The sequence below is a fragment of the Scophthalmus maximus genome, chromosome 16 (genome assembly GCF_022379125.1).
Source record: "Scophthalmus maximus strain ysfricsl-2021 chromosome 16, ASM2237912v1, whole genome shotgun sequence".
Classification (NCBI taxonomy): domain Eukaryota; kingdom Metazoa; phylum Chordata; class Actinopteri; order Pleuronectiformes; family Scophthalmidae; genus Scophthalmus; species Scophthalmus maximus.
Window position 1 is genome coordinate 20,112,595 of NC_061530.1, and position 21,479 is coordinate 20,134,073.

Here is a 21,479-nt window from a genome sequence, read left to right on the forward strand (position 1 = left end):
ATACATAATCCAATAATCTTTTCTTCTGAAACGGGCCTTTTTGAATTTCCCGTTGAGTTAAAATATCAGAATAATGTGTTTTTCTGACCATCTACTATTTGTTGCAGCTCCATCCTGCGTCTCGTCAGCGTTGAATGTCCCGACACCGACAGATGAGTGTTTGTATAAATGAAAAGAAGAAGCAGGAGTCGGCAGGAGGTTGTAAACCGAGCTGGCAGCCTGGTGGTTCGTGTGTTCCCGTCTCCGCAGGAGCCGCTGCCCATTCGGAGAAAAAGAAAATACACTCACTCCGTCTTTTAAAGAGCTCTGTGCAGTCAGCGGGGCCTCGGGCCCAGAACACTGGCCTCTCTCCAGAGGGGAAAGGCAGCACTGACACCAGATACAAGCCGCCAACACATAAACACACACACCCCGTCCAATCTGGACGCATTCCTGCGCTCCTGCATCTCCCTCATTTTCACGCTGAACCTTTCACCTAGAGGAGAAACAACTGAACGGCCTCGGTTAATCCTCGCGTCAGCCCCCGTCTTCTGCCTCTTCTTTCCCAGGACGATTGCCAAGGTTACAGTGATGAGAGGGAGGAGGGAGGAGGGAGGAGGGGAAAAGAAACACAAAGGGCGGAGAAGGACATGCAGAATGTATGAGACACAAGGGGGGAGGGGGGAGGCGACTCGGAGATCTGAGCAGCTGCAGTTTTCTGTGTGAGCATTTTTGGAGCCATCACCTCACAGGACAACACATTCCTCCGCTGCTGCTGGACTGCAACCGGAGTCAGCTGACGGGGGGCTGGATAGGGCAGGAGAGAGGGATGAGGAGGAGGAGGGGAGGAGGAGGAGGAGGAGGAGGGTCTCGAAGCCACAGGAAGTGGGCCGGGCCTCCCTCGACAATGCCTGGAGCCACTAAGCTCTTTCACAATGCTGACTTTGACCTGTTGACTTCGCGCTCAGGGTGCAGCGCTTCGCTCGGCACCGGCCACTCGCGAGAGGACTCACACCTGGCGTGGTGACTCTGCTGCCCCTGAGCAACGAGCGGAGCCGACATGCAGAATGTGCCGGAGGAGCGGTGGGAAGGTCGGGATGAGGTCAAGAGGAGAGGCGACGGGGCGAGCAAGAGGGCCGGTGAGGAGGCGGAGAGAGAGACGCTGATGATGGAGCTGACGAGGCTGGTGCAGCGGACGGTGAAGGGGAGCAGCTGGTGGGAGAGGAGGGGGATCGACTGCAGCATCCTGGCTGCGGCGTTCCTCTGCCTGCCGCCCGGTAAGAAACTTCACGCTCCAAACATTCAAATGAATTATACATACTTGTTTTTTCTGTTTATCATCTGAAATTCCAATTATGATATTACTTTTACAATGCTGAACTTATTCTACAGGACAATATAGAATCATAACATAACTGTCTCTCGGGCTGCAAAACCTTATTGTATAAACTGTCTTTAAAAGGAAAAAGAAAAATTCCCCGAGTTGAAATCTTAAAATTGCATTATGTGTGTGACCAACAAATTCTTTTCAGAATTGATTGAATCCACTGATAATTCTCTCGTTAAAATTATTAATTTTGTCTATAGAATAAGTTTTAAAATGTCAATCATAAGATAAGATAAGATAAACCTTTATTCGTCCCCCAATGACGAAATTCGGTCGTTACAGGAGCAAAGTGGACGAGTGGTTGAGTCCTGTGTGTGTTTGTGTGTGATCTATTCAGAAAGCTTAAGCTTAAGATCTCCTGTTTCCTCCAACGCAAACAGTCCGAACCTCTGAAATATTCAGTTTACTGTCACGGGAGATGAAGGAAACCATAAAATATTAACATTCCAGAGGTTTGAACCAGTGGAATTTTAGAAATATTACTATTTATTTCATTGTCTTGACTTTAATTTGTCTTTATTTATTCATTTCATCTGAAACGTAATAACTTCCCACCAAACCTTCGTCTGGTTCCCGTCGCTCATATGGTTCCCATGTATCTGGGTCACCGGCGGTCAGCGACTGACCTCAATTAGGGGCCCGGTGTCCATTGTGCCTCACGTCACCCGATCATTGGATCTGACAACTTTGAGCTTCCCGCTGCAAGTTTGGTTTGTAACGTAGACTGTGCCTGCACTTCGCACCGCTCACTTCCTCAGAGACGTATTCAAATATAAAATGTTCACTTCTGAGACGAATCGAGTTGCGGCAGCATCTGTCACTGTGCGTCACACAGCGTCTGACTTCATCGCCTCCAAATAGTCTTCTTTGAAATAGGTGGTGCAATTTATAAGCGCTCTTTTTATTGCGTTAGGAAGAGAACGTGGGAGCCGGTGTCCCACCAGTTTCTTTTTAAATCCTGTTTTCACATTACAGCCACATCAAGTAAATGTGTTACAATTATCATCTCACGTGATCAGACTGAGGTCATTTGATCATCAATAAATAACAATTAAAGTTGGAATAAGTGACAAAAGAAATGAAGAAACTCATTGGAAATAAGATGTAGTTTTTAAATGTATCACGTGGAGACTTTCCTGAATAACAGATACATGTAAATAAAACCAGTGATGTAATAACAGTGTCAGACACAGATCAGCCTCCAGCGGAGGATAAAGTTCCCTTCGTCCACCTGATCCTCCCGCAGGTTGACAGTCGCTCATGGTGACCACAGTGTTTCTATCCACTGAGGTTGGAAGAGGCGGTCAGTTGGTCTGTCAGTGGGTCAGACACATTTTCACACGACTATATATTGGACGCACGGATGGATATCTGACCCACCAGCCACTCGCTGACCCCGGGGCCCGAGAGGTCAGCGGCCAACTGGGCCGCAACCTCTGTATGAAGTGACTGTTGTCAAGGAGCTAAACAACCACAAATGACCACAAAGTGATGAAAAAAAGTTAAAATAAGAAGTCACACAACAACTATAAAGAGACATTAAACAAACATGAAGAAATAAATAACTAGAAGGATTTAAAATGACCGAAAATAGACGCAAAATGACCAGAGACATGAAGCGTCACACACCTTCAGCTGTGCCCATGTTTGAAAACTCTCTCCACGGCAAACATGAACATTAACAGACATTAATATGTTAAATCATGGTGATGCCCTGACTAACATGTTAACTGTTAGCACGTCATAAATGCTACATGGACACAAATTAACATGCTAACAAGCTCTTATGCTAGAACCTTTCTAAATTTAAGCGCGACATAAGCAGGTTAGCATGCTTACTCGCTAACATACACCTAAATTCTTCGGTGTCCAAGCTAATGTCCAAAGCTAATGTTCATATTAGTGCATATTTCGTTCAATACTGTCACAGAAAACAGAACAAGCAAATACATTTTTATTTACTTGTCTTTTCTAACTAACTCTGAGTTTGAGCTCATGGAATTTCCTCCAAAATTCAAGACTTTCCTCAACGTCAGCCTCAGCTGTATAAGCTAACCATTAGCATGTGATACATGTATAAACTAGCGTGCTACCAAGCTATACGTGATATGTATGAAAATATTAGCATGGCATTAGCAAGTAGCTAGCTAGCAAACATACCCCTGAATTTATTAACGTGGGCTTCAGGGAAATTATGGTAAATCATTTTCACTTTTGCCCCCCCGACATTTTAAGAAAACAATTTGTTAACATTTACATGCGGGTCTAATGTATTTACAATGAAAGTAACTGTTTTGGTTTAGTTTAGTTGTTTAGTTCAGTTTAATTTAAATAAACACAACGTAAAGGTTTTATACAGTAAATAGATTTTGAAAGTCATGTTGTGATGTCGACAGATATTATAGGTCCGTCACATCCGTCATCCACTGAGCAGCTTTGTTTTTTTGCCGCAGCCTTATATAGTCTTGGTCTGTAACGTTACGGGGTCAAAGGACACGTCCATGACAACGTCATAGACACTGAGTTGTAGGAAAAGAAAGAAAATGGAAATGAATGTAAATCCAACATGTAAAAGACTGAACATTTGTATATCTTGTCGGTCCCGTTGCCAAGGTCATTAGCGGATGTCTTTCTTGCCCCCGTCTCGCAGCCTTCCTGCTGCTCTCCTCCTCTCGCCTCCTGTGGTTTTCGGCGGGCGTGTTGCTGATGGGCGTCGCCCACGCCGTCCTCACCATCAAGGGGACGCACCTGGCGAGCCACGGGTCGCTGAGCGAGTCGCCGGCCTGGGCCGAGCTCTGGGCCGTCTTCTTCATCGAGGTGACGTGTCTCAGAGAGAGGACCATTTGATCCAACTCCATCTTTAATTCATCTCCAAACCGATCGAAATATATCACTTACAAAGTAGAAAAAAACTAATGATATGAGAGTAATATCATGTTCCCAAAATGTTAAACACTTCCTTCAACTCCTACAGCTGCCCGCTGTATCTATGTACCGATGAACAGCTGTGCAGAGGTGTAACTGTGCTCACTGTTGATAAAGACGAGCAATTCAATAAAAAAAACAACAAGAAAATCATTTGGCAACAACCCATTTATGACCCCTGGAAAGAGCGAATGTGTGATGTCCTGCAAATCAGGATGTTAATCCGTGAGTCTCATAACCTCTCATCACCGGAACAATCAGTCATGGTGAACTATAGAGCGGGTGGATGTGGACGCGGGTGTTTACTGAATGTTCCGCAGGCAAATAAAGACTCCGCGCGACCTCCGCTGCTCTTTACCTCCAGTGCTAGAGAAGAGAAGTTTTACATCTGTGTGTGTGTGTGTGTGTGTGTGTGTGTGTGTGCGTGTGTGTGTGTGTGTGTGTGTGCGTGTGCGTGTGCGTGCGTGCACACAGATCTGCGGGTCGTTCTCGGCGCGGGCCGGCGTGCGGGGCCACATCAAGATGCATCACGCTCACACCAACGTGATTGGACTGGGCGACTCCAGCGTCTGGAAGGTTCCCCTGCTGCCTCGCTGCGTCTACCTGTTCCTCGCCCCCCTCACCATGCCCGTCATCACGCCACTTGTGGCGCTCGGTAAGCGGCGCCGCCGGCCCAAAGACAGACGTGACGACGGTGCACTCAGATATTTCCACATCTAGTAGTTGAAACCGATTTTTCCTTCTGTTCAGACTCCCGTGTTGCCTCCTCCTCCGTCACTCAGGTGTGAGTTTGCTCTCACGCAGGTGACAGCTTTTCTGATTCGCTGTTTTTTCCTTTTGCAGCTCATCTCAAAGGTCACCCTCTGACCCACGTGGTCAGGACCGTGCTGATGGTCTCGCTGGGCCTGTATTCACAGTACTGGCTGCTGATCCACGTCTCCGGGTTCGAGTCCGCTCGCGGCGCCCTGCTCTGCATGCTCGTCTGCAGGGCCATGTTCTCCGTGCCCTACATTCACGTCAACATTTTCCAGGTGAGAAACACCTGCCGCTCCGGGAACTCTTTATACGTTATGAATTAATGCTTGTAGACTTGGATCACCTCTCAGTGCGACAGACCCTCCATGTGAATACAGCTTTGTGTTCGCATTTGGATCCGACCAGTCTGTGAATCAAAGGGATAATGAAGGGAACAATTCACGGATGGAGTCGAGGCGGGTCATTGTGCATTGTTCTGATCAAAGCGCGTGAGGGCGGATTAGAAAACACAGGTTCTCCGTGTGAAGTCGAGAGTCGGACGGTGGAGCAGCGTTTCTGTTCTCGGAGGTCGCTCGGACCGAAAAGCTCTTCTCTCCTGTGTCCTGCTGCTGCTGTTGGCCGTCGTCCCATCCCTTGTCCCCCCGTGAACTTAGTGTCCCACAAACCTGTGTGTGCGTGTGTGTGTGTGTGTGTGTGTGTGTGTGTGTGTGTGTGTGCGTGTGTGTGTGTGTGTGTGTGTGTGTGTGTGTGTGTGTGCGTGTGTGTGTGTGTGTGTGTGTGTGTGCGTGTGTGTGTGTGTGTGTGTGTGTGTGTGTGTGTGTGTGTGTGCGTGTGTGTGTGTGTGTGTGTGTGTGTGTGTGTGTGTGTGTGTGTGTGACCCCGCAGCACATCGGCCTCCCCATGTTCTCCCCGACCGGTCGACCGAAGAGGATCCACCAGATGACTCACGGAGTCCTGAACCTGCCCCGGAACCCGGTGCTGGACTGGATCTTTGGACACTCTCTTATCAACTGCCACGTGGAGCATCATCTGTTCCCCTTCCTGTCTGATAACATGTGCCTGAAGGTAGGACGACGACGACAACAACAACAACACAAGCCACCGACACAGACATGTCCCTCCGCACGGGTGTTGAATTCATCTGATAGCAGCTAAATACACGAGAGGTTAAAGGGACATTCCACTGAATGATGAAAGTGTTTTTTATGGGTGAAACACTGTGAAACTTATCGTGACAGAGAGAGTCGGTGGTCTGTGTTACAAAGTGCAGCGGAGGAGGTTGAACGGCTTAAACATTAACCAGGTGAGAAGGGTCTAATACTGAGTTGCATCATGGGAATTGTAGAAGTCACACCAGGGACAAAAAATCTGAAAGTCTGAAAGTCCTCAAATTGTTTGGAATATTGATACTAAATCTCTGAAGTGTCCCTTTAAACTATCAAAAAATAAACCTTGTGTTTATTCAAGACCATAAAATATTCAACTGCACCAGATGGTCGGAATTTCTCTCAATGAAACATTATGTGAAATTAAGAACCCTCGGTTCAATAATTCAATAATATCACATGAACCCAAAGGTGTCAGTTAATAATTTAATAATGAGTATTTTGCAATATATATATATATATATATATATATATGAATAATTTGATAAAATAATAAATATCATATGTTTTGTATATTTCTCAAAATTGTATCGTCATTGTTATTATTATTTTATTTTAGTACATTTTATTTCGATTTTTGACTTTTTGACTTATTTATTATTTATATTTAATATTATCATTATAACATTTTAATTTAAACAAATAATCATTTTAAAATTTTACTTTGTGTCTTCGCTCTGTGAAAGTTTCTACACTAAATAAACATCACTTTTTTACTCTTAATGACTGTGTGTTTGCGAGGAACCGCATGTGAAAGGTTGATATCCATTTCATGTATATTTAATTTTTCATATTTAACCGACCCCGTCTCTCTCCGTCTCCGTCTGCAGGTGAAGCCCGTCGTGTCCAGGTATCTGGCCGAGAAGCAGCTCCCGTACCAGGAGGACAGCTACGCCTCCCGCCTCAGCCTCTTCTTCCACAGGTACCAGGAGCTGATGGTGCTGGCTCCGCCCATCACGGAGCTGGTGGCGCTGCAGTGACGCAGGACGACACTGACGAGCATCCACACTCAAACAGCACAACCTCCTGCGCCCGGGATGGCGTTTCAATCAACACTGACACTGACACGTTAGATTCATGTAGTCTTCTGTTAGGATTTAAATTAATCTGATGTTCTGTATGTGATTAAATCGAATGGCACGAAGCTCTCGGTCACCAGCTCGATGAGGTTGATGTATGAGTGTTGTATTTAAAGTCACAGCTCTTCAAACTGACCTGGGGTCTGTCTCACGGAGCGAGTTCGACTCACTCAGGCTCCGTTTGAGCTTCCTGGATGAATGTGGCTCCTTCCTGGTTCCTGTGGCAGAAACATGCAGCGTCAACAGATTATTCACAGGATCATATTTCATGAGATATATGAAGGAAAAGTTGATTCCCACTCTGGAGGAGAGTTTCTGGACACTTTGGTGCCGCAGGCGAGACGTTCACTGACACACCTCAGCAGACGGATCTTTTTTATTTCCTCGGCCAAAGAGGTCACGTGATTAGTTCAGTTTGTTTTCCTGTTTGTTTGTTTTAACCATTATAATTATTTAATCATATTTTATTAAAGTGGTTCTCTATTCATATGACTTATCGTGGATCTGAGAAACAGTTTTGAACGTCCCTGTGTGGGAACGTGACATCATCTCGTCATGTTCCCAGACGACCCCTGACCTTTCTGCACTGACACGTCGTCTTTGGCTCCTGGACCACATTTCATCCAAGGAAATAATGCCAATTTTTATATTTCCAAAACACAGAACTATGACTTTTAACGGCGTCCGAACATCACCCGCTCCTGTGTGGCGGCGTCGGTTGCCTTGGTAACAGTGAATCTGGCCGATCTGGTGAACCTGCTCTCTTACAACACTTTTTATTAAAAAAACGAATTAACTTTAAAAAAAATTAATACTGGAACTAGCAGACAACAACAAAAATAAAATCTGTTCATTCAGAAGCAACAAATTGTTAAAATCTAATAAAACCGCACATTAAGAGGATATTGATGAAAGAACATCTTTTTTAAACAATAATGCACGCAGAATTTTTTTAAAACAAAAGACCAATGGGACGCATGGAGGGGAAATCCATGTCTCTGATTGGCTGAGCACACACGTGATTAATCACATGCTCCAAATGTTTCTCCTGCATGTTGATGCTCCAGAGCAGAACTTCAGAGCAGAACCTCGGAGGGACGTCCTGCAGGGCGGAGCTCCGCTGGTCACCGCCGGCCCTCGGCCACTCGGGGGCAGCGTCCTCCCTGGATCTGCTCTGGGGCCCTTTGTTGATCCACTCAGCTGCACTTTGGAGCAGCAGACAAACGGTCACATGTGGAAGAGGAAGTGAGCAGACAGATGGCAGCGGAGATGATTTCCTCACTTTTATCAGGATACTAACAGTCACAATGTGGAGCAGCAACAAAGCAACCGGTGAGTTCATCAGTGGGGTGAGGAGCTGATCAAAGTGTCGGTTTATGATTTATATATCACAATGCATGTGTGGGAATGCAACCCTACACCTCCCTGGTGCTCCTCGGCAATGTGAGCTCCACCCTCGTTCCTCCAGGCCAGGGGAGGGCAGGGACTGTGCAGGGGCGGGTGTCACCGGCTCGGCCGCCTGGCTGCATGTGAGTGGTGAAGGGGGCGGTTAACATGTAGAGTGAAACTATGAGGCCCCGGCACTGACGCTCACATCATCTAGGTGTGGCCTCGCAAGCCTCCTCAGTGTGATCCAGGCACTGACAAAAGTGGCCCAGCCAGTTCTTTTTCACAGAGCATAAGAGGGTGAAGAGTGAAGCGCTCAGGGAGACGGACTGGAGACATGGCAGACACAGCAGCTCCCATCTGCCCAGGTGTGCTCGGTGGAACCCAGCCGGCGGCGTGCGGTCACGCAGGTGAAGGACGTCCCGAGTGTCCGCAGAGTCCTGACAAGCCTCAACCCGCTGAAGGTCTGGAACGGAACGGAACAGAGGGAGCCGAAGCTCCGGCGACGAACGGCAAAGAGGAGCCAACGCAGGACGCCAAGACGGCGGAGGAGGTGAAAATCCAAGAGGACCTGAAGGAGTCTGAGGACCCCAGGAAGCCGGAGCAGGAGGAGCAGGAGGACGAGGAGGAGAGGAAGGAAGCGCCGTCTGACGTGGAGGAGGTGAAGGAAGAGGAGGCCAAGGAGGAACCTCTGGGCCCCGACGATGTGGTGTGCGACTCGTGCATCGAGAGCCCCTGCAGGGCCCTCAAGTCCTGCCTCACCTGCCTGGTGTCGTACTGCGAGGCCCACCTCCGGCCCCACCTGGAGAACCCCAAGTTCCAGAACCACCGGCTGGTGGAGCCGCTCAGGGACATCGAGCGGAGGACCTGCGAGAGCCACAAGTGGCCCCTGGAGGTCTTCTGCTGCGCCGACGCCTGCTGCATCTGCCAGGACTGTGTGACGGAGGAGCACTCGGGCCACAACACGCTCCCTGTGGTGGAGGCTCGCCAGCAGATAGAGGCAAGTCCTCCCAGATACCCTTCTCAAAATCTGGGGTGTTGTTCTTCTTTTTCTACTCTACGACTTTTCGGAACTTCTTAAGCCCGAACTGTTTCCTTCGTGGCCCCTCGTCACAGGTCATAACCCAGTTCAACCAAACAGTCATATTTTCCTCTCAGATGTTTTTTATCCTTTCAGGGATTTTTTAGAGGAAAGTTTCCAACATTCTTTAATGTCCCTTTAATCCTCCGCAAAGATTCCTGACTCTCACTTTGGGAACCACCGGTTTAAATCTTCACATTCAACATCTTTGGTGTTTTTGAACTGTCGGTCGGCAGATCAAGACGTTTGAAGGCGTCAAACTCAATTATTAATCATCCCTAATGGAAAAAAAACCTTAGTTGGTAAAAGAGATGTAAGACCAGGTCTTTGATAGGTGTTGAAACTTTTTATTTATTTTCTGATCTGTGTCAAAGGTGGAGTCCACCACAGTCTGTGTAGAAACACAAGAACATTGATCAATCTTGAGTCAATACAAATTTCAACATCAAAAGAAGACAAAGTTGCTGTTAGGGTGCGATTTGTTTGCATTTTCCACTCAGTAATTCTTTTAAAATCATTTCCACACTGGTGTTTTCACATAAAGAAGAAGATATTTATGTATATATAAATATATATATAGACTTGTCAATCTAAGCCGCTCTGATGGATGAGCTGTGTCTCCAAAATACACCCCAGTTGTTCTTCTCACACTGTGAGAACTTAATCCAATTAAAACAGTAATTCCGGCCCCGTGTCCACCGTAAAGGTCAAAGAATCCGCTCGACCTGGTTTTCCGTGAACCACATTGTTTGACTTTGCAGGCAGATACAGTGGAAACTCAACACTGGGACCTGTTTAGCCGCTGTGACGCACAGAAAGATCGAGCTGCGTTCGTTCGTCCCAGTTCTTGACAGGTCGTGACCCTCAGGTTCAGGCATTCGGGTCCTCGCTCCGGCGGAGATCCGCAGCTCTTAGCCGACACCTGTTATTTGAGTGTGGATCTGCAGAACCCTCCAACATGCTCCATGAGAGCTGAAGAGCAAACACTCATGGTGTTTGGAAATGTAGGTGAAAACAACACAGGCGAAACGTCACATGTCAAATTAAATTCCTTTTATGCAAAAGAGGAAATCAACTCTCAAACTGTTTCCTTTCACTTCCACAGGACAGACACTAACTCTGAGAGAAACAAAGGAGACAATAGAGTGAAATTACTTCCTGTTCGCCGCTTGTTCCACTTTAGAAAATGCTCCTTTAGGAGAATTCTTTACATAACTCAGGCCTCTGTTTGTTTGAATGCTACTGTCCATGACTGCGGTTTGTAAAGAAAAAACCCAACAAGCATCTGTTTCCCTGAAAGATAAACACGCTGAGATGTTTGAAAAACCCAGAGGGGTCGTTTCACTACACTTCACTTTATTGGGGAGGTCATTTCAGAATCTTAAAGACTCATTTGAATCATCTGGATGGAAAAACATTCTGTCTGCAACATAATAGAACATATACAATCACAGGGGTAAGTAACAACACGTGAGTCATAAATAAATAATAATTTTTTCCCCCACGGCTAATAATACTAGCCTTTTTTGGAGAGCAATTTTGAAAACAACGTGACCAACAACAAGTGCTGCACGAATAAACAAAAAAACAAATTACGTTAAATTTAAAAGTGTCAGGGAACACATGAACCAACTAAAACAGAAATGGAAGTGCAAGCGCAGCACATATGGGCACAAATGATCATGAACGTTTACTTTCTGAGCTGCGAAAAGAAAATACTTTGACAGAGTTCAAGCAAAAAAATTTAGAATTTTTTTCCAAATTGGTTAAATAAAATACAAGATCGTCTGCAAAGAAGTTTATATGGATTTTTTTAATGTGTATTAACATGTTTCGGTCACACTCACCACTGTGACTTTCTTTTGTTGGTGTTGTCTTATACTTTACCTTTTCAGTGTGTCAATATACTGGTATTGATGATAACCTTGATATTTAATTTTTTTTATATATATAATATCAATAATACACATGATTTTGTTATTTAAACAATTAAGCTTCTCTTATATAATTCATTCATTCATTCATTCAAGGAACTCTACGTTGATTAGTTTTTTAACAGGGATTTTTCCCGTCACATTGTATGAAGCAGGGGAATCGTAACATTCCCCTGCCGAGTCTAAACTTCATGGAATAGTTTTCTGCACGAGCTTCAGGTCCAGAGTCGCCTGGACCTGCCCGAGGAATTCAGACTTGAATCTAAAAAACAAGTCAGTGCTTTGAAAACCACAAATTATCCGAGTGTGGGATCATATCACATGATGTTAATGCAGAGCAGAGGGAAACAGTGGGGGAAGAGAGAGAGAAGAAAAAGCCCAGAAGATGTTTACGTTACCAAATAACATGTTCTTTCCATGTGTTGGGATCGGGCATATTTTCAGCATGACAGCGCGGTTTGTAGTTTGTGTAAGTTTCTGGGAGGAGACGAGCTGAAAGTGTGATTCTCTCCTCGTGTTCACAGAAGGAACTGAGGGAGAAGCAGAGTGAGATGGTGAAGACGGTGACGGCAGCAGAGAACGCCATCAACAAACTGCAACTGAACACAGTCTCCATAGAGGTAAACAACACGCCGTGTGACTCCTCAGGCCTTGTGTCACAATGATTGATAAAAATGTGAGTTGGCCTCGGCGGCATCTATTTTTGGAGTCTCTGACCCGTAAGCCCCGATGTGTCAGAGCAAACCGAGCAGGTTTCCCTGAAGTGTGGGAGGAAACCCGCTCTAAAGGTCGTGGTGAGGCAACAGGTGTCTCCTCTGTGGAGTTGCCCGACGACATCACGTGATCTCGCGCATCACTGTTTTCTGTCTCTTGCAACACGCCTCTCTGCAGCAATCGGTGACGGAGGTGCGAGCCGTGATCGAGAGCCAGTTCGAGGAGCTGCAGGCGGTGGTGGAGAGGGCGAAGAGGGAGGTGACGGAGATCCTGGAGGGCGAGGAGAGGCAGGCGCTGAGGCAGGCCGAGGGCATCCGGGTGCACCTGGAGCAGAGGTGCGCCGAGCTGAAGAAGACTCAGGCGCAGGTGGAGAAACTGTCCAGGAACAAGAACGACGTGGATTTCCTACAGGTGACAGCAGCACGCGGCCGGTAGAGATTCTTCAGACAGACTGTGAACGTCGTCGTGTTCTCGTTCCTGAAGAGTCTTGAAAACAAAATGAAACCCACTTCCAGATCTCTGATCTTATGTAAAATTCATATGTGGACCTTACATTTATCAGTTTTTATTTATCTATGCTAGAACTGCAACAGTTAATCGATTAGTGATCGACTACTAACTTATAATTGATTAATCGGTTCAAGTAGTTTTTATGAAAAAAAAAGTCATAGTTCTCTGATTTCAACTTCTTATATGTGAATATTTTCTTGTGTTTTCTTTGCTCCTCTGTGACAGTGAACTGAATCGCTTGTCTGTTGACAGTGAAAAAACATTATTTATATATTATTATTATTATTATTATTATTATATTAATTTATATTTATTTATATTTATTCACTTTTGTACATTTTCAGACTTTTTTCTGGCGTATGAATGAACTTGTGACGTATTGTTGATGTACAAGAGCTTCACTTAAAAAAATAGCATCAATATGTTATAAATACTTTGTGAACCTTTGAGACCTTTGAGTCTCAACGATGATCGGTCGATTAATCGATCGGTCGATTGATTGAAAATGATTTGGCAATTGGTTTTTTGTTTTTTTAACCACAAATGCCAAATTATTTGCTGGTTCCTTCTCCAATGTGTGTGTTTGGAGTTTATGTTTAATGGCTAATGAATGATATCATTAGGATGTAGTGTCGCAAACTGTTGAGAGAAATGATATAAATGATAATGAGTATGACAAATATGATTAGGAAAACCAGTTGGAAGGTTTTTCGTACTTTGAGCAGTGTGACCATGAGGCAGGTGTTGAATTGAAGTGCATGTGGCATCAACCGCTCCTCTTCCTGGTGTTGTTCCCAGGAGTATTCCCAGTGGAAGAAAGAGGCCGCCGACATCTCCCTGCCCGGCGTCTACATCGGCCTGATGGACCGTCTGAACTCCGTCAGCCGCGTGATCATGGACTCCACGCAGGAGCTCTGCGCCCTGCTCGTGTCCTCGTACATAGAGAAGGTCAGAGAGACCTGCAACAACGGTGAGAGACAAACGGCAGAGACCACGCTCCAGCTGTTACAGCGCCGGGGCGCGTTCACACACGTTGACACATTCTTTCTGCCGGTGTGTCGCTCGCAGGAGCAGAAAAACTGCATTTTTGTGTCCGAGGCCAAAGGGAAGAGTTGTTCGTGAGTCTAGATCGTTCCGTTTCTCTCAAGACACTGAAATATGTCGATGTTTTTCTTTCATTTCAGACAAAATGGGAATAAAAACAACGGTCCACGCGATAGTCGCAGCCAAAGAGAACTTGTCGATACCAGATCCGCAGACGCACGCCGACTTCCTCAAGTGTGAGTGTTGCGTGTGTGTGTGTGTGCGTGTGTGTGTGTGTGTGTGTGTGTGCAGACACACAGTCATGTTTGTCAACGATGAACTAGTTAAACCAGATTTAAGCTTCTTTCACTCACATCTTGAAATTCCTTCCCCCAGACTCGGCCCAGGTGAGCTTCGACGCCAACACCGCCCACAAGTTCCTGCGGCTGACGGAGGAGAACCGGAAGGTGACGAACACCACGCCCTGGCAGCATCCTTACCCCGACCTGCCCGAGCGCTTCGAGAACTGGCGGCAGGTTCTGGCCACGGAGAGCTTCTACATGGGCCGGCACTACTTCGAGGCGGACATCAGCGGCGAGGGCACGCACGTGGGCCTCACCTACAAGAGCGTCGACCGCAAGGGCGCCGAGAGCAACAGCTGCATCACGGGCAACAACTTCTCCTGGTGCCTGCAGTGGAACGGACGCTCCTTCTCCGCCTGGCACAGCGGCGTGGAGACGCCCCTCGGCGTGGAGAAGTTCGACCGCGTCGGCGTGTACATGGACTACACGCGAGGCCTGCTGGCCTTCTACGGCGTGGGGGACGCCATGACGCTCATCCACCAGTACGAGGCCGAGTTCCTGGAGCCCCTCTACCCGGCGTTCTGGCTGTCCAAGAAGGAGAACATCGTGGCCCTGGTGGCGCCGGGGGAACCGCTGCGGCTGAAGAGCCCGTCTCCTCCCACGTCGCCCACAAACGGAGCCGTCGTCTCATTAACTGCAGCAAAAGCAGCGAGTTAGAAATCTGCTCAGTGATTCAAGTGACAGTTCAACAATATGAGAAAACGTGTTTTTTTATAACATGCAAATATGGAAAGTGTTGCCTAACTCACTTTGTTTACAGTAGAGGATTTCTGTGTTTTATCTCATGTACATTCGGGCTCATGTCGTTGCTGTTACTGTTACTGTTCATCACACTGTGAATTCACAAATGTCCCTTATTTTCTGTACGCAAATAAAAACTTTATAAATTTCCTAAGAAACAAACAATCCTGTCTGCTTCTTGTTCAGTTGAACTTCCCACTGCAACAAATCAACAAACTCACTCTTCAATAAGTTGACCTCACATTTGACCTCTTTTATTTTTGTTTTTTCTCAGAATTTGTCCTGTGGATTAAACAAGAGAGGTCATTGACATCATCAGAAATAATTAAAGTCTTAGAGTCTATTACAGAAACGCCACTGTTGTGGTGCGTCCACAGGTGTTTTTCAGGGACTCGAACGTTTCTGAACGTGTCACATAAAAACCACCAGGAGGGATCGTCTGGATTCGCTGCAGGACGACGAGACCGAACACACAACCAGAGTCGTGACGAAGCGTCTTCTGGGACACGAAGGACGAGGAAATCGTGCAGCAGAGGATCTGGTCTCCTGATCTAATCATCATGGGAGTCACATGAGGAGGCAGAAAACAAACACTGAGACTGACTGAATCCACCGATCGACTGGGGCAACTTCTGCTTTGCAGGAAGTTTAAAGATAAATAACATCTTTTTGGGGGGGTGTTTTTTAAACAAGGTACAAAACAAGACACAGTAAAGTCACATTTAGAGTCTTGAACACACGAGGATTAGATTGAAACCACTTCATGCAAGGATTTTAAAGAAGTTTCTTAATGTGTCAGAACACTAAATTCATGTGCAGATGTTTTTTCCCTGTAGGTTTTATTTTTTAAAAACTGTTTGTCCTCATCGTCTGCTCTTGTTTTAAAAATAAGTGCTTTCTATGTTGCTGCTGCCATATTCTGCAATAGACTCCCTCCCGTCCCACATTAGGCCCCGTCCCACTGTTGACAATTTAAAATGTAATTATGTCTCATAATTCTGTCATCATATCATTTATCTTATTTAGTTTTAGCTCATCTTGTGTCTTTTACTGCTTCTTTCTCCAGATTGATTAATTATAGATATTTCAATATAAAAAAATAAGAGAAACATTGGACTCCCACAGTTATACTGTGTCTTGATTTACAGTGTACAAAGCTGCACAAACCATTAAAGATCGTCTTATTTTTTATTATAAGTTATTAAAGATGTAATAATTCAGTTCATATTTACAATGTAAACACTCAAATTGAGCAAATTATTCAACCCATTAAAAAACAAAACAAAACGTAGCACGTGACACTCTACGTGGCACGCTTGGGCCACGTGACTCCGGTGGACCAGTGACGTGTCGCCGAGCATGTGAGCAGGAAGCAGGAAGCAGGAAGCGCCTGCTCCGACATCTCAACATGATAACAGACGTAAGTGACACATTTTAAAAATGTTTTTAAAAATGTTTTTCTCTCCGTCGGTCTGTCAATGTGCGACGCAGCTAACGTGGCTAACGGCTAACGGGCCTGACAACGGGTTAATCCGCTGCAGCTGCGCAGAAACATCAGTCGAGCTAATGATGCTAAGCAGTTAGCACGCGACGGCGCAGTCGCTGTGTCCATCCTCAGCGACGTGAACTCGTCTTCACACTCAATGTCCTTTAAGAAGCTTCTTCTCTTCTCATAAACAAACAATAGTTTTTATATTCTGTTTCCTGTTTACGCGTGTGTTTATGCTCCGCGGCTAACGGTGGCTAACAGCTAGCTCCGTCCCCTTCTTCGCTGCTGGATCGTTGTTAAATTCATCGAAAAGAATCTGAACTCGCTGCTTCAGCCAATGAAAGAAAACTCTGCCGATGATCAACGTCACGTGTTTCAGTCGCATTTGATTAGTTAAAGTCTGTTTATTCATCTTTTAGAAACATTAAATAAACGTATAGAAATGATTATTTGTCAACAGCTGTAACTTCCTTCCTGTTGATCCATGAGATGTAGCTGCTGTACGAACAGTCAAACACAGTCTCAATTGAAACACGTCTTCATAGCAGAAGTTACACTTGTTGTGGACTAATACTGAACATTATTAAACATTTTAAATGTGTATAGTCATGTATTTATTAAATATTTCCATAAATGCAAAAATAACTTTGATATTAGGGAGAACAAGATTTTTGACACCGATACACCGGCATATATATATATATTAATCTGTCACTTTCTAAGATGTCATTATCAAACTGTGATGACAAAGAAATGTAATTGAGGCTTGATTTTAGTGAAACCATTAACTTCATCATAAAATGTATTTTACGCAAAATGTAAACATAAATGTAAAAAAAAAAATCCTGCATTTTTCATTTAGTACGATAAAGATTTCACATCAGTAAACATAAGCACCGATGCCGACACGTCTGTGGCTCGTATCCACAAATATTATCGGCCAACGGATATATTGGTCGGGACTAGTTTAAAATAAGGACATCTTGGGAATCATAACCAAATTTTTCTTAATTGTCTGTTATATCAGTATGGGTCATATTCTTTACTCGCTCCCTATAAGTCAAGTTGTTAGTTGGCGTCTAGTTTTGTCGGAGCAACAGTCCGGAATTTAAACAAGTCCAGTTTAAGTCGACATAAAACAAAGAAAAGTAGAAAATCTTAAGATTTGACAGGCCGACGACAACAATTGTTAAGATGATAAGCAATTAATCGATTGTGAAAAAAATAGTCGATTGCAGCTATGTTTAAGTGTATTGTCATTGATTATATGTTTACGCAGCAGCCTCCGCTCATGAGAAACCACAGAAGAAGCTACAGATATGATAGTTATAATGTCTTACAGTGTTTTTGAACACAGTACTCGTAGTGACGCACACAGACTCTTGATTCTACATGCTGTAGAGAAGATGATGTATGAGTTGAGACGGTTTTGTCTCAAGGGATTTAATCGTCTTCCTCATTGATCCCACAGGACGCCAACGACGAGGACGTGTCTCTGTTTGACGCGGAGGAGGACGCGGGCAAAAGGTCGAAGAAGTCAAATATCAAGTGAGTTCACGCATCACGTGGCAATAGGCTGTAACTGTAACGTCCAGTTCAGCAGAGCAGCAGCTGACTAGTGATCAGTTTGAGTTGTTACCCATATTTTAAAACAAGCAGGTTTTTTTGGTTTGAACAAAAGAAAAATGAGAAAATAATCTTCGGATCAATATTGAACACGTTGAATGTTCGTCACCAGGCATCCGGTGGCGTCCTTCTTCCACCTCTTCTTCAGAGTCAGCACCGTCGTCGTCTACCTGCTCTGTGAGCACATCAGCAGGAGCTTCATCGCCTGCATGGTGTCAATCATCCTGCTGCTGTCATGTGACTTCTGGACGGTCAAGGTGCGCTTATCACCGTCACATGACAATTTTCTTTTTCAATAACAGATTGTTTTTACTCATAAAATGACATAAACCATCTTGGCAAACGTTTTTTTTTAACGCCTACTTTGATTTCAAACTCCCATCTGCTAACATGGAGGGGGCGCGGCTAATGAGCTATACTGCAGCCAGACACCAGGGGGCGATCAGGATGATTTGGCTTCACTTTCGAGGAGCTGACATGCTGGCTATCTTTATTTACAGTCCATGATTAATACCCGTCTCTTCCAAAGAAGACAGAAGCTTTTATATCATTACACTGAGAGATCTGAATCAAGAAAGATTTTTTTTTCCTAATTCCATACTTGTTTGTTTAGGTTGACAGTGAAAAAACATTGTTGGATGGAGAATTATTTGTCTGTTTGTTATTTTTTTTAAAGAAAAAATGCCAAATGTTTTCTGGTCCTTACTTTGATGAGTGTTTGATGTTGTTTCAGTGTCGTACGTGATAACGAGCTGAATGTCATCACGTAATTTCCATACGTAGAATGTTGAAGATGGGCTGTTGATCAGCAGCTTAACAGAAAGTGGAAATAACTGTTAGTTGCAGCTTTGAGTCTTAATAATAATAATATTAGTTCTGTACATCATTTCCAGAACATCACTGGGAGGTTGATGGTCGGTCTCAGGTGGTGGAACCAGGTGGACGACGACGGACGAAGCCACTGGGTGTTCGAGTCGAGGAAGGTGAGATGTTCCACATCGTAGTGTGAGTGGCTGTTGTTGTTGGTGTTATCGTTTGGGTCTTTGGCCTTCATGGTACTGACTTTCTGACACACGCACTTGTTTACTGTCCGCCGGCCTCATGATATTTGCAGATGTCCTGACTGTGAGAATATCCTGTTTTTTTTTCAGGCAACTGGGAAGCAGCAGGCGTCGGACTCGGAGTCTCGGATCTTCTGGCTTGGGCTGATCGTCTGTCCCGTCCTCTGGGTCATCTTTGCCTTCTCCACCCTCTTTTCCTTCAATATTAAATGGCTGGTGAGTCCACGAACATGTTCTCACTCAGTGTCTCTCAGAACATTCCGACTAAATCCCATCTAGCAACTGGACACTGTAGCTCTTATAGAACGTTACTCTCTCAGGAGTAAATGGTGCATTTCTTTGGGGAGCTACTTTCAGTGGCGGATGAATCAAAAATTAGATGTTCTTGTGTTTCCTGCAGCAGGGCGGTGAGTGTGAATCAAAACAAACCACCGTGTTGTTGTTCATGGTGACTAAGTCTTATGACAACCGTGTGACTCACTGATGTTTTTTTATATTTTACAACAATGAATCTCTATGGCTCAAAGGAGTAAAGTTTATCACAGGAAAAAAAATAAAATATATATATATATTTTATTGTTGGTTTGAATTTCTTTGTGGAATTTGTCCGACAATGAGGAAAATTACACCGAACAAAAAAAACACCAGATATATATGCAAATATATATATATATATATATATATATATATATGCATGATTGGCAGTTTTCCTCAAATGTTGTTTATGACAAAAAAAAGTTATGACAAAGAAAAATTATTTAGGCGTAATATTTTTTAACAATCTGACCATGAACTTTATTACAAATAAGAAGAAAACAGATTTTTTTTACGTAAAATACAAAAATAAACGTATTTATTCTGAGTGATAAAACTTTTCACATATATACTGTATATATAAACATAAATGTTGAAACCACTTGTCAATGAAAGTCTCACATCAGCTGATTTTTTTATATCGGCCAAACAATGAATCGGTCGGGTTCTAGTGCCACCTAGTGTATGTGTTTATAAAAAAGTATTTTATTTTCAAATTTTTGTCATAACAGACACAGTAGAAATAAACAGACATAGAAAAAAAACAACAACACATCTACCCCCCCCCCCCCAAAAAAAAAAACAAAACCACGAAAATAAACGTATGAAGTGAATTATTAAAGCTGAATGCAGAATAAAGTGTGACCGTCTCGTCTTCCTCCTCTCAGCCTATCGTGATCATGGGCGTCGTGTTGCAGGGAGCCAACCTGTACGGATACGTTCGGTGTAAAGTTGGCGGCAAGACCAACTTGAAGAACATGGCCACGAATTACTTTGGACGACAGTTCCTCAAACAGGTGATGTCACTTTTCAAAAACACGATGGATATTTGTAGTTTTGTTTTTTTTGTCGGTTTTCCCACAAAGTCTTAATGTACGTTGTGTTGTGTTTTTTGCTTTTCCTTGTGCAGGCGCTGTCCAAAGAAGAGGAGTCGTAGACGGCAGATCTGCGATTTTAACGTATGATGTATATTCTTTTAGCGAAGCGGACAGATGGATAGAAGAAACTCTTTTTGCAACACAAACTGAAAATAACAAGACTGACTTTTTCCATTCTTTCCCCTTCTTAATATGATTTGTGACTCAATCAGTCCCAACAGAGAGAGTCCACAGAGAGGTCAGAGGTCAGGTCACTGTTTTCCTCAACTGAAGCTCGGCAATAAAAAACTCATCCTTCAGTGTAAATGTGGGAAAGAGAGAGAAAGTGTTTGGAAATGTTAAACAGCCTGTTGTATTGTAGTCTCACATCCTCCTCACATTTATTATTTAGTTTTGTGTTTTCATTACCTCTTAACTTTATCTTTATATATACTTAATAAAAAAATCGGAGTTTCTGAGAAGTATTGTGATTGTTAGTATGAGAGACAGGGTTGTAAAGTAACAGTGTAAAAGTGTCCAGGACATTTGTAAACATGAATGTAAAGAAACTGCAACATCTTCTTTTGTGCAAATACATTTGTAACATAAATCCGAACAGTATCAAAGTTTTTATTCATAAAAAACAAAAACATTGAACTTGTGAAGAAAGTCAGAGACTTTAAAAATGTATATTTTAAAAAGTATGAATAATACCATAATGATATTTTGTTGTAGGTCAGTTTTTTGTCAGTGCAGTGGTTTTATTTTAAAAAATTGACCAAAAAAATCGGCAGCTAAAGTGCTTATTGCTATAATCGTTAAATTGATTTTGAAGCAAAAATATTGAAAAAATACCAAATGTATTTCTT

The 21,479-nt window shown here is 44.0% G+C and overlaps 3 protein-coding genes across 3 annotated transcripts; all 3 read left to right on the forward strand.

Annotated features, from left to right (window-relative positions):
- Positions 1–836: 836 nt before the first annotated feature.
- On the forward strand, positions 837–7,779 carry fads6 (fatty acid desaturase 6). Its single transcript, XM_035612181.2, has 6 exons — positions 837–1,256; positions 4,017–4,183; positions 4,766–4,946; positions 5,135–5,322; positions 5,933–6,112; positions 7,044–7,779. Exons 1-6 carry the CDS (start codon positions 1,040–1,042, stop codon positions 7,191–7,193), a joined length of 1,083 nt encoding a protein of 360 aa, XP_035468074.1. The 5' UTR covers positions 837–1,039; the 3' UTR covers positions 7,194–7,779.
- Positions 7,780–8,635: 856 nt separating this feature from the next.
- Positions 8,636–15,208, forward strand: trim16 (tripartite motif containing 16). Its single transcript, XM_035612123.2, has 6 exons — positions 8,636–9,678; positions 12,218–12,313; positions 12,585–12,818; positions 13,716–13,887; positions 14,102–14,197; positions 14,337–15,208. The coding sequence occupies exons 1-6, from the start codon at positions 9,016–9,018 to the stop codon at positions 14,957–14,959; spliced, it is 1,884 nt and encodes a 627-aa protein (XP_035468016.1). The 5' UTR covers positions 8,636–9,015; the 3' UTR covers positions 14,960–15,208.
- Positions 15,209–16,352: 1,144 nt separating this feature from the next.
- On the forward strand, positions 16,353–21,220 carry tvp23b (trans-golgi network vesicle protein 23 homolog B (S. cerevisiae)). Its single transcript, XM_035612191.2, has 7 exons — positions 16,353–16,463; positions 18,004–18,080; positions 18,271–18,415; positions 19,052–19,141; positions 19,310–19,435; positions 20,422–20,550; positions 20,664–21,220. The coding sequence occupies exons 1-7, from the start codon at positions 16,452–16,454 to the stop codon at positions 20,688–20,690; spliced, it is 606 nt and encodes a 201-aa protein (XP_035468084.1). The 5' UTR covers positions 16,353–16,451; the 3' UTR covers positions 20,691–21,220.
- The last annotated feature ends 259 nt before the right edge of the window (positions 21,221–21,479 follow it).

Excerpts from the sequence above, each read along its gene's own strand:
- fads6 (XM_035612181.2), top strand. The coding sequence starts at position 1,040 with ATGCAGAATGTGCCGGAGGAGCGGTGGGAAGGTCGGGATGAGGTCAAG. Across the intron at positions 4,184-4,765 it reads GGGCCGTCTTCTTCATCGAG|ATCTGCGGGTCGTTCTCGGC; the intron begins GTGACGTGTCTC and ends GCGTGCACACAG. Across the intron at positions 6,113-7,043 it reads CTGATAACATGTGCCTGAAG|GTGAAGCCCGTCGTGTCCAG; the intron begins GTAGGACGACGA and ends CTCCGTCTGCAG.
- tvp23b (XM_035612191.2), top strand. Across the intron at positions 18,081-18,270 it reads TCGAAGAAGTCAAATATCAA|GCATCCGGTGGCGTCCTTCT; the intron begins GTGAGTTCACGC and ends GTTCGTCACCAG. Across the intron at positions 20,551-20,663 it reads GACGACAGTTCCTCAAACAG|GCGCTGTCCAAAGAAGAGGA; the intron begins GTGATGTCACTT and ends TTCCTTGTGCAG.
- trim16 (XM_035612123.2), top strand. The coding sequence starts at position 9,016 with ATGGCAGACACAGCAGCTCCCATCTGCCCAGGTGTGCTCGGTGGAACC. Across the intron at positions 12,819-13,715 it reads ACGACGTGGATTTCCTACAG|GAGTATTCCCAGTGGAAGAA; the intron begins GTGACAGCAGCA and ends TGTTGTTCCCAG. Across the intron at positions 14,198-14,336 it reads GCACGCCGACTTCCTCAAGT|ACTCGGCCCAGGTGAGCTTC; the intron begins GTGAGTGTTGCG and ends TCCTTCCCCCAG.